General features: G+C 42.3%; 1 protein-coding gene across 1 annotated transcript; it reads left to right on the top strand.

Annotated features, from left to right (window-relative positions):
• The first annotated feature begins 3,218 nt into the window (after window positions 1–3,218).
• irx2a (iroquois homeobox 2a) lies at window positions 3,219–8,246 on the top strand. Its single transcript, XM_012833516.3, has 4 exons — window positions 3,219–4,161; window positions 5,310–5,712; window positions 6,080–6,787; window positions 7,485–8,246. Exons 1-4 carry the CDS (start codon window positions 3,922–3,924, stop codon window positions 7,508–7,510), a joined length of 1,377 nt encoding a protein of 458 aa, XP_012688970.2. The 5' UTR covers window positions 3,219–3,921; the 3' UTR covers window positions 7,511–8,246.
• The last annotated feature ends 4,198 nt before the right edge of the window (window positions 8,247–12,444 follow it).

Raw genomic sequence — 12,444 nt, 5'->3', positions numbered from 1 at the left:
TTACTGCTTATTTAGCACGATTTACGTCAGTTTCTGTTATCAAACAAATATCTAAGCACTGAAATAAGTGTGTACTAGTTATTTTACCGACTAGATATTGATGTAGATTACGCGTGTAAGACAGCCTCTTCTGCAGGGAGGGGCTGTGGAGGCAGGGCTGGAGCAGAGTGGAGAGGGAGGGGGAGGGACCCGGAAGTTGTACTTATTCAAATTGTAAAGCTGATGTTTTCACAGATTGTCTGTCTCATGGACTATTGTCAAGACATAGTGACAGTTTAAGCAAATATGACAAAAAGTTATTTTCGTAAGGGTTCCCTACTGCAGCTTTAATGGACACCGTCCATGTAAACAGTGCTGAACTATCACCTAATTTGGTTATATCAGGTGACGTCACAGCTGCTATTTTTTATTTCATAGGACCAACATGCCAATTGACTTAAAGGCAAATAAACTTTAACATCTGCATATCTAACTTAAGTATAAACCATCTCTGAGTCATATGACACACACACACAGACACACATAATGCTAACTTATAAAAAATATATATATTACACCATATTCAGATTTGATTGTTGCATGACCTATCGACATATTAGGCCTACTCAAGACGGCCAACAAGCATGCAGTTTGTCACTTGCAAGAGTCCTACAATGAGTGGCATGCTGCCCCGAGAAAGAGCGCTTTTGGGTATGAAGAAGGAAGTTGAGAATGAGAAACTTGAGGAAGATACGTATAAATAAGCAAGGAAATATAGCTGATTTTGACACAGCACAGATTTTATAGGCTGTGCTACTCTGCTCTCGCTGTTGCTTTGTTGTTGTATAAAAAAATATTCATTATTATGTGTTTTTCAACCTCTGATGGAACTTTCTTCGTGCCTAGTTTCAATTCATTAACTTAATGCCTAGATGCCCCCCCCAAAAAAAAAAAGAGGAGATAAGCATAGACAATTGGAATCAGTAACAACTCCGCCAATGTATCATGTCATACCTTTGCCAATTATGTGTCCATAGTTTAATAATATTTCTGTGAGCTTATTTTACAACTAACAATAAATGTATCAGTCTTATTGATACATACACACACACACACATATATATGTATGTATCAATTAGACTATATATATATGTATGTATCAATAAGACTGATACATTTATTGTTAGTTGTAATTTCCCTGTATGTCCTGCTGGTGACCCCTGTTAAGAAGCCATCTACGACTACACCGGAGCACACCAGCGTAAAGCTAGGAGCATTCTCAAGTACTGCTTAAGTGATGATGCTTGTGGGAAATGCTCCAAAATTGAAAGATGAGTCGTAAGAGGGATTCAATGAACTACTTGGGCTTAAGATGCTTTCGGGAAACTGGGCCCTGGTCATGTGACTATGTACACTATGACACTTCACATATTTCATTGCGAGCCTTTATTATTTAAATATTTGCTGGAAATGCATTGCTATATCATTCAGAATCATTTTAGAGCTTTTTAACTGAAAACATTTTTATGGTCAATACTGTGACTGGTGGGATTAAATGAGTTCCCCTTTTATGAACGGTTGACTACATCAAACTCAAGACAGAAGACTGGACGTATAAACATTAGACCTATTTATGGTGGAAAAGCCCCGTAAATAGCCTAGATGCCAACCAGGAAATAAAGAATGTTAATCTTTAAACGGGAATCCATTTAAATGTGTCGCTCAAGATGAAACACTATAGGCTGCGTGAGAGTGGACTTTACTACAAATAATAATTACGTATGTCAAAGTTGATTGATACTGGCGAGACAAGAGTCCAGAATAAGTTGCTCTTGCCAGTAGTGCTATTTCATTGTTGTATTCCACTATCGACCAAACCACAATCACTGGGACGACTGGAATACGACCGGATCGGCACTGAGTATTTCGTGAGCTGAAGGGCGCTTACTTGGGAGCCAGTGTAGTGGTGTCAGGCGCCATGTCCTCTTTTGGAAGAGCTCGAGTGTGTTTAGCAGCACCTGGAGTGGAAGTTTGGCCTTCTCTCGTGCGTGGCGCTAGGCTGCTTGTTCCCCTACTGCCCCCTGCCGTGCGCCTCCGCGCGCTCACGGTACCGGGGGAAAAATATTGTATGCAGCCTTTTGCTTGAGCCTTCTCAAAACACTCAACCCTCAACCGTTTGACATATGTCCCCTCGAGTAATAATAACAATAACAAGATTTATAATAATATGAATGATAATAATTATTATTATAATAATAATAGTTTATTACTAAAATGTTGCGGTCCCATTTTATATACTTTCTCACTCACATGGCAAATGGTGATACAAATCGAAGATATGTATCAACTAAATATTAAAATAAATGTTAACGACCTATGTAATTGAACTATGTATTGTCCTGTAATTTTGTAGTTCTTCTGTAAACATACATTGTATTTTCTTTGCAATTGTAGTTATCATTGACATAATGCAACCTGCTATTTGGTTATCTCACCAAATGACTTACTTCCTCAACATTTTGTATAATGGAATTGAATAATGTATATGTTTTTTTAATTCCGTTTAATATTAAGGCAATACATGCAAATCATATATATTAATATGCAGCTCTATTTCTGTGACATTGCACGAAGTAGACACACTTGTCGCTAAATGTCATTTCATGTAAGCGCTCCAACGGAAATATCCTACTAGAGACAACCCCTGTGACTGGATGATCCAAACAGTTAATTTGCACAGAGGTAATTATCTAGACCTATTGAAATTAATCTGGTTCAAAACAAAACATTGCTTTTTCGCTTGAGGGAGACCAGTGATACAGAGAATTCTGGGCTGGAAAATGTTTAGGCGCGGTGTTACACTACTCACAATTAGCAAAAATAATAAATCATAAAATCCACCTTGTGTGACGGGTGATAATGACTATGATTGGAGCTCAATTATCACGTTATTAACAAGGTACCCCCCTCCACACACACACACACACACACACGTGGGCAGGCTGGGCGTGAAATAGGGACCCATCAGCTGGGAGTGCGAGAATGGAGGTCTCATCTGGAACCGGTGTGTGTGTGTGTGTGTGTGTGTGTGTGTGTGTCATGGGTGGCGGGGTGTTTGAAGAGCTCCAGTCAGCTGGTCCAATACTGCGGGTGAGAAGTGCGACCCCCCCCACCTCCATAAACAGAGATGCGGGACAGAGGAGGCTACTTACACCACCCACAGGCAGACCCACGCACTTTCCAAATTCTCTCCTTCACACAAGCACACACAGAGAGAGTGAGAGAGAGAGAGAGAGAGAGAGAGAGCAAGAGAGAGAGATGAAATAATCAAGATGAAATAAAACAACTATTAAGAGATATCTGAAAACTGAACGATTCCACTCTCACATTGACTTTGACAAGGGAAAACTCCACTGATTAAAAAGTGTGCAGAAGAACTTGCAGCTACTTGCGGACACTTTGCATCATCTGAAAAGCGTTTAAAATCTGAAAAGGGTTTCCGTGTGTTTTGTTTATAATTTATACTGTACAGAGGTGTGTGCTCTGGTGGGAGTGTGATATCTCTTCTGAAACGAGAGCATGCCGGTGAAGCTTCGGTCCAAGCACGAGCGAGTACTGGAGTTCCGCTCCGTAAAACGAGGGGCGGGGATGGAATATTCATATGAGCGCGCGTGACGGCGGCTGTTTTCCAATGCACGCAGAAGCTCGCAACTCCTCCGCAGCTCCGCACCTCACAGTCCAAACCAGCGGGCGCACCGGGACCTGCCGCCTCCATGCGGGTGCTCTGCTGATTCTCGAGTCAGTTCAGTTGGTTTATTTTCATGCTATTATTTACACTGTGTTGCTCTCCTAAATGCGTTGATTCTTAGAGCTCGGACTCACTTTCCTTATTTTTTTCTAATTTTCTCCCTTTTTTGGAGAGAAGAAAAGACTCTTGCAAGCATGTCCTATCCTCAGGGTTACCTCTATCAGCCTCCGGGCTCTCTGGCTCTCTACTCCTGCCCGACGGGATACGGTGCTTCGGCTTTGGCCGCCCCCAGGAGCGAGGACTTGGCTCGGTCTTCATCGGGATCTGCTTTCAGCCCGTACCCCGGCTCGGCCGCCTTCTCTGCCTCAGCCAGCGGCTTCTCCAGCCCGCTAGCCTACCCCACCGACCCGGCCACCGGGCTTCCGTCGTACATGGTAAATACGCTTGAGAAACTTGGGCTTTTGTGATTATTGTGAAGCGAAGTGTTGTGTTTAGAAATTGTGCACGCACCGGATGAGGTGAGTGGTTAGCTTGACAGGCCGAAGGATCGGCGAGTCCCCTTAGCGCTGGATGTTTCAAGTCTAGGTCACTTTGTGCTAGAGGAAAACAAAAGCAGAAGTTGAAGGGGCTTCTTCAGTTAACAGTAAAAACGTGTTGTATGGCTTCCTTAATTTTTACAAAACTCTTTAAGATTGGGTTTAGATAACTTTATTTTTATTATTGTGTGTCATTTAATGCACATTTAACATGACCTGATTCATCACAGCTGATACAAATGCTTTGTAAAGTTTTAATGATTTTAAAGAAAATATCGTTATTTGTAGTTATAATTTACATGTACTCAGACATTGCTTTCATCTGTGAAACAAAGCCTCAATTTATTGACGTACAGCATATGGCACCCAAAGGCCTATTTTATTTGACATGCTAGTAGCAAGGGCTGTCAAAGTCAATTCAGTCTTAGCAGTATTAGTAGTAGAAATAATAACACTAATAATAACAATAATAATAATAATAATAGTAAGGTAATACTAATAATAGTTGGTTTTGCTGCTGTTGTTATAATTTCATTATATTACACTGCACTGTAATTAACCTACTGTTGGTAAACGACATTCAGTTAAGCAGGCGTAGTTCAACGTGTGAAGATACGAAGTCAGACAGGCGCACTTTAATGTGAAAAGATGAATTAAGGACGCTAATGATATGGTGCTTCGTGGGGCTAAAAGGGCCCATATCCACTGATTTGCTAATTAGATTTGTTAAACCGTGGTGCCAGGAGCTTCCGACACACAGTCAGAGCTTCTGCACCAGCAGGGGAAGAAAAGACAGGAAGTTGGGCGTTTAGGAAAAGACCGCAAATATCATTAATCTATTATCAAGCTGAAGGCGGAGGAATTCGACTGTCTAATAATTTTCCGCTTGGTATTTCAGCACTATTTATTTGGTTCATTATTTTATTCACGGTCAGCATGTTTCCATCACGGTTCTGGGGAGTTTATCTGTAAATTAATGCCTCGATAACCGCAAGCAAAATCCCACGACTGGTTGCACACAATTCTAACTCATGTGTCTTTTGAAGGGCTCACCATATGACACGCACGCAACGGGCATGGCGGGAGCGTTAAGTTATCATCCGTATGGCTCCCCCGGTTATCCCTACCAGCTGAACGATCCGGCCTATCGCAAGAATGCAACGCGGGACGCCACGGCAACGCTGAAGGCCTGGCTTCAGGAGCACCGGAAGAACCCATACCCTACCAAAGGCGAGAAGATCATGTTGGCCATCATCACTAAGATGACCCTCACGCAGGTGTCCACCTGGTTCGCCAACGCCAGGAGGAGGCTGAAGAAGGAGAACAAGATGACGTGGGCTCCCCGGAATAAGAGCGAGGACGAGGATGAAGATGACCCCGATGGTGAAAGGAAGGATGAGCGCACGGAGAAGAACCCTGACAACAGTGAAACCTCTGCTGAGGATGAAGGTAAACCGTCTCACCTTAACAGAAAGATAAAGTTGGGACAGCAATAATAATAATGATCCAACTTGTTAGCATTTTATTTGGGTGTGTGTGTTGATGAAAAAAAGTTGTGGCGCAACTATCACATAGGTATTATTTTCTTGGAATCTGCTATTTCTTTCTATATTTATAGGTGTTAATGTCAGGGTTAATGAAACAATTCGTGATAATATTGTTTATAATATTTAGAGACCCACGTACACTGTGTTTAAAGCAAGTGTATTTTTTGTGTCTTTATGCATATGTGGCGATTTGGTTTGCGGTTACTTTATGTATGCATAAGCATGTTCATTCATGTGAAATTAAAGGATTTCGGTGTACTTTTTTGCAGGCATCAGTCTGCACGTGGACACCCTAACTGACCACTCGTGCTCAGCGGACTCGGACGTGGAGAAGGCCGGTTGCAGGATGGGAGACCTGGGGTGCGAGTCTGGATCAGAAACTAAAGACAAATACGGGGATAACATGCGTGACACCGCCAGCGAGGAGCGACCCCGAGGCCTATCGCCCAAGCCGGTGACACCTTCTCCGCTGGTTGGGGTAGAGGCCCCTCTTTTAAACCTACACCACCGGGAAGACTCCAGAAACAACAGCATCAAGAGCTGCATGGACAGCCGCGTCACGTCAGAGCAGCACACCACGGCTGCCAAACCCAAACTCTGGTCTCTTGCGGAAATTGCGACTTCGGACTCAAAGCAGCAGGTGGGACAGAGTGCGCACCCGACTTCCGGACTGTTGACCTCCAGCGCCTCTTGCGCGTCCCCGGGCAGCGCGCTCTACCCCGCCTCGTCTCTCCTCGCGCGGCCTATTTACTACACCTCCGCCTTCTACAGTAACTACTCAAACTACGGCAACTTTGGAGCTCTGCAGGGACAAGGCATCTTACGTTACAACTCCTCTGGCCTGGCGACAGAGGGACTAGCGCAGTCTGTTCTCAACGCCAACGCGCTTCAGAAGCAGTGCGGCGACCCGCTCCTAAAAACGAATCCAAACCACACTGAGCAACACTTCAGATCCGCACATGTAGAACCCAAGAAAGGTACGTAAAGAAAAGCCCAGCTTCTCTTTGTCGCCTTCTCAGTTATTGCGGTGTCTTTGGGAAATATGACTTCTTATTTTGTTTACCCGGAGCTGTCTGTATTTGCATTTGCACTCGTCAGAAGTATTGACACACGTTTGACACGGTTTGCGCAATCTGTCAGAGCCAAGCCTATGGAGGAGCACCCATGAGAGACAGCTACTACGCAGATGCCCCATCTGCATGTCTGAGTTTGTGTGTCCATCTAAGGAAAAATGGTTGGGACTAAAGTGTAAATGTGGCGGTTGTGTTTTCAGTTGACCCCACGGCTTTGAGCACAGGGCCTCACTCCTCCTTCCGTCCGGGTTAGGGATAAAGGGTGTTGTCTTGCTTGTAGGTGACACGGGCTCTAACTGTAGACAAAATAGTGTATGTAACAATTATATATGCTACTGATATTATCTATGCAATTATTATTTGACAAACCTCGTAGTATATGGGATGTTTTGAGAGTTTTATTTATTTATTTTCCTTTGTGCGCTTAAATATGTACGGCTGAAGAGCTAGACAGGCCTAAAGGTGTAGTGCTCCCACTGAAAGCACATCTCTGGCTAGGCCTAGTACCGAACATTGCAGTGCAGTGCAGTCTCATGCACCACTCCTTCTCTCTCTGCTGCAAGATCCGGACTGACGTGAGTTTTATTTCCTTGGTCCACAGGTAGGTGTCACACTTGCTTTGAATAAGGCGCCTGAACCCATCCTTCCAATTATATATATATAAATATATATATATAAATCTATTTGCTCTTTTGTGGACCCCATCTTTAAAAAAAGGACTGCGGCCATGACCCCAAACATCTCACCTACCCCTTTTACAGAAATGTGCTTTTTCAGATGACGCAATTATCCTGCTATACACGACTTTCCTGAAAAACTGAAATAACGCTGATCTCTCAGGAGTCTAGTTTGCTTCATCGCCACCATGTATTGTTGTATACTTTCAAGTGTGAACTTTAATTAGACCTACTCTACAACCTATTTGTAATGAATACATAATGTGGAGTTGGACTTGACTAAAAGGGGGGTACATTTGATATTTATTTTTTTAATGATGGCGAAAGCCAATAATTTATGCAAGTTGTATTGCAATGGAAACTGAACATTGTTTGTAAATAAATTATGATTGTTTTTTTATTATTTAAATCGCCGAAAGTTACACAATGTTGTTAACAAGAGTACTTTTACTAATTTATATCTTTGATTGTAAATAAACGCGCGCTAGTCTACACTAGCATATGCGAACTATCCATTATTTAATTGCGTAGTTTTGTTTGCGTAAATCTCTCTTTATTTTTTATTTTGTTTACATTAAAATGCAGATTGGTCTTTGGATTTATTTCACATGTCTACGAGGGAAGGTAAATATAAGATGTAAAAAAACATCATGTTGCATACATTTATAAAGAATATTTATCAGACATACCCGAAGCGTTGAGGTTTTGCTCAGACTAGCGTGTATGCGTTTGTGCGTGTGTGTGTGTGTGTGTGGTTGACGTGGCCATGACAGCTCCAAATGAGAGGCCGCTTATTCTTCGGCTTCATTTATTTCCCTCCGAGATGACTCGCGCTGTGAGGGGAGAGATTTGGGCTTCCCCGAGGGGCGACCAGGAGGTTTTTAGCGGGGTTCACACCGGGCAGTTGGGCTTCATTAGGGGCCGGTACAGGACAATCCATAAACGGTGTCTAAACATCTGTCAGCTCCGGCAGGGTCGGTGTGTGCAGTGGGAATTACCGCGCGTTCTAATTTCTGCCATTTAAATAAAACTCCCCTTTCACTCCGAGAAAAGCTGCTGAGGGAAAGGAATTAATTCAAACAATCTGGGAGGAATCTCACCACAAGAATGAAACTAACTAACCCCCTATTCTGTGGTAATGAGTGTGGTAATAATAATAATAATAATAATGATAATAATAATAACAAAGCGCTGAATCTACTCATTAAACAATTACTCATTTGAACTCGAACACATTATTTTATACAGAAAACAGACATTTATGTGTGTTGGGCAAATGTATGCACTTCCTGAAGAGAGACATTTCCCCCTCATTTTCGATTTTTTTTTATGTAGCTTTTAGAAAGCAAAGTCACTGTCCCGGTCGGAAGACATGTGTTTCCAGGACATTCAACAGCATCATGACGTGTTTGTCAAGCGTGTAAATCATGTAACCTCTAAATTAGTGCCCTTGACTCAATGCACCACATGGTTTAACTTAAAGAAGCTTTATGGAGTTTGGTCTAAAACCTACTTAATGTTACTTAAAAGTAAAAGCATGCAAAAACTTTGCAAACACTAAAAGCTCAGTTGTCACTGATTAAATCTTGCTAACATGCTAATTGGCATCTTCTGACGACATTGTTGGATATGTGTTCAGGAGGATTTTCCTACATTTTCGCTGGGACCCGAACCACAGAACTAAGTAGTGCATATCCTGGACGGCTAGTGGGAACGACTGGTGTGTTTATCTGTCCTGCGTATGACCATATTTTATCAAACTTTTTGAATTTGAAGATGATACCAATAGTAGTTGGTCATAGAGAAAAACATCAAAAAAATGCCAAATTGTTGCATAGTGTTGTTTTAAATTCTATCTTGTTTTATGTTTGTTTATTGGTTTATCAATCATAAAGTGATACGTAATTTAAAACAAACACGGTGTTACCTCATGCAACAAGCCTGGTTTATCTAATGACAACACAACTCAATTGGCATGCAAGCTGAAGGTTTTAACTCACACATTTAACCTAAGATTGTTTATTAATTCATGCTTTTAAAACATGCACCGAAGAACCATAAAGGCAGAGATATAAACGTTTGCTTCCCTTGTGCCGTTTAGGCTGTTTCATTGAAGACCAAAGGTGATAAATGGGCGCAACTCTGCAGCGGTCAACTTATCCCCTCTTAAGACCCGGATAAGGTCAGCACTCATGCCGTGACTAAGTCAACCAGCGGCCTTTGATAAACATATTCTCCATTCTTTATCTTTATAGCTCTAATCAGCCATTAGCGCTGGGTCGTAAATAAAGCGTCGTGGTCAAGCAAAGGAAGGGAGCATATTAGCAAACAGGCCCCAGATGGGTGTAACGGGCCACATCAAAGTCCGGGAGACGCGTGTAAGGCGCGGCCTGGGGCCCACTAGCTCGTAAAGGTGTCAGGAGAGATGTCCCGCTTTAGAACTGATCAAGGACCCACAGACCTGACCAGCGTCAACGCCAACCAACATACCTCATCATTAAGATCTTATGCTTGGCTACAGTGTTTTAATTGACATTTATATTTAAAGCCTCTCAGAGCGCGATGTGAAGACGTGTAGCCCACTGGATGTGACCTGCAGTAGCTTCTGTGGGCCTACAGTAATGACACTGACGCCCCCACCTGTGAGCAAAACATGCACACTGCATACCCCTAGCAGTTGCACAGGGTGGGCTGGCAGTTTTGTTTTGATTAGTAGCATATTGAAGGCAGTTGTGAACTTGAAGTGGAATTAGTGAAATGTAATCACTTGAAAGTAAATTGAAAGACCAGAAATGTTTAAAATACCAAAAAAAAAAGAAAGCCATGTAGTTTAATGGAACCCTTTAGCGCAAGAAAACAAGCCAAACGTAGTGAGTTAGCATAGTGCCCAGTCTGGACTTGGCAGATGTGGAGCTGGAACTCAGCTCCAGCTCCTTCTCCAGCAAGGTTACTACAGGGAACTGATTCTGATCTGTGCACCACTCTAAGAGAGACAGTGGACATGTACCCCAAACAGTCACAATTTAATTAAAGTTCTACTGAGGGTGCCTGTATCCGCTGCTTTGGTGGAAGGGTCATTCAGCTGCTTGAGACGTTTAAAGAAATACCTGAGTAACAGTATGACAAAGACAATGGCTCCAATAACACGATTGGCTCTAATGAGTAGCCTAAGTAGTCATAATGACTTTGAAATCGATATGGAGAGACTTTTGAGGGAGTTTGACTCAACAGGGACCAGGAGAGGCAGTCTTTCACTGTAAGGTATAGGCCACGCTTTTAAGTACAGTGCGTAAAAATCAGGGCTGGGTTACTGTTGGTCCACATAACGAGCTGGCGATCAAGAAGCACATTTGCTTCAGAATTTCTCTGACTACGTTTATTACTCTAGAAGAGGGCCTGATTCACACCAGCGCCAACGACAACATTTATATATTTTAGTGTTTAGTTGTTTTATTTATTTATTCATGGAAAAGGGAGTTTAATATCAGGCTACGTAGGCCATGCTGTAATGTAATCATACCATTGAGTTTAGAGTTAAACACTAATTATAAGTGGCACACTGGTGTCAGCATACTAACCCTATCCCTTGCTTTGTGTAAAAAGTTTGACTGTGCTCTATAATACTGTGACTATGTGGAATACTCTGTGGACTATTAGAGATAATTATAACCACAATTAAAGTGCATTTAATGGAGATATAAACTCTTCTTCTTCTTCCTCTTATAATTATATAACTCCAACATTAGGCTACAATACAAGAGGAAAATATTTGATATCGAACAATAGAGTATGAATATGTTTTGCATTAATTTGGATTCAGATCTACACACCTAATCCCTGGAACATGAAACTGAACAGGGCAGAGTTAGGCATCCACACAAGTAATATGTCTTCCACTGGATGTGTCCAGGTGTCAAAGTAAGGCAGCACTGAAAGACGGTCCAGTATTAGTCCAGTAAGGAATGAGCATATGCAGATATCTCAGCCCAACTATTTCTGAGTGAGGGCTATTCAATAGCACCATGTGTTCACACTAAGCAATGTGTAACGGAATACTCCTCAAATATCTTCTCCTCTGATGAAGAAATGTAAGTCCAAGGGTCCAAGGACAGGTTTTCGGGCTGGACCAAACCATGTCCCCTCAATATGAGGAGATGGATGCATTGAACAATGTACAGCATCGCTATGGTGAAGAATACCACTAGCAGACATATCAGCGCCAGCATGCATCGTGGCGACCTTTCACCAGCACCTGACTGCAGAGAGACAGACGAGACAGACAACCGCTATGCAAATCAGAGTCATTATAAGAAGATGGGCATGGGACAGGGTGCTATGGATCTGGCTTATTGCCTGTCAGTCTTCAAGTGTCCAGACGGGCCGTCACCGCACACAAATAGGCAGTAACACTGGATGGAAGTAAGGATTATTTATTACCATGATTCTGTGATATATATTCTTCTGTAATATACAGTATATATATATATATATATATATATATATATACAGTATATATAATCTGTACGCACATGAATTGGATACGACTTGGAAACATTGTGTGGGTTATGTATTTTAATGTTGTGTTAATGGGGGGCTTTTGTTCACCTTTGAGTGTCTTTGGTGAAATTTACACACACACACACATACACACACACACACACACACACACACACACACACACACACACAGAGGGAGACATGCTCTCCTCTATTACGGACAGCAGAAGTCAATCTGACACTCTTTCACTCCTCCTCTCCTTATCCCTCACTTTTCCGTGCATAGCACATTACATCTCTCTCATGATTTCCAGGCAAACACAATATTCCCCAAATAACCCAAGGGAAAACAGAGAGAGAGGGAGAGAGAGAGGGAGAAAGAGAGAGA

Source organism: Clupea harengus, chromosome 11 (assembly GCF_900700415.2).
Source record: "Clupea harengus chromosome 11, Ch_v2.0.2, whole genome shotgun sequence".
NCBI classification, from domain to species: Eukaryota; Metazoa; Chordata; class Actinopteri; order Clupeiformes; family Clupeidae; genus Clupea; species Clupea harengus.
Note: the sequence above shows the minus strand (reverse complement) of the source record. Positions and strands in the feature narration are given on the sequence as shown.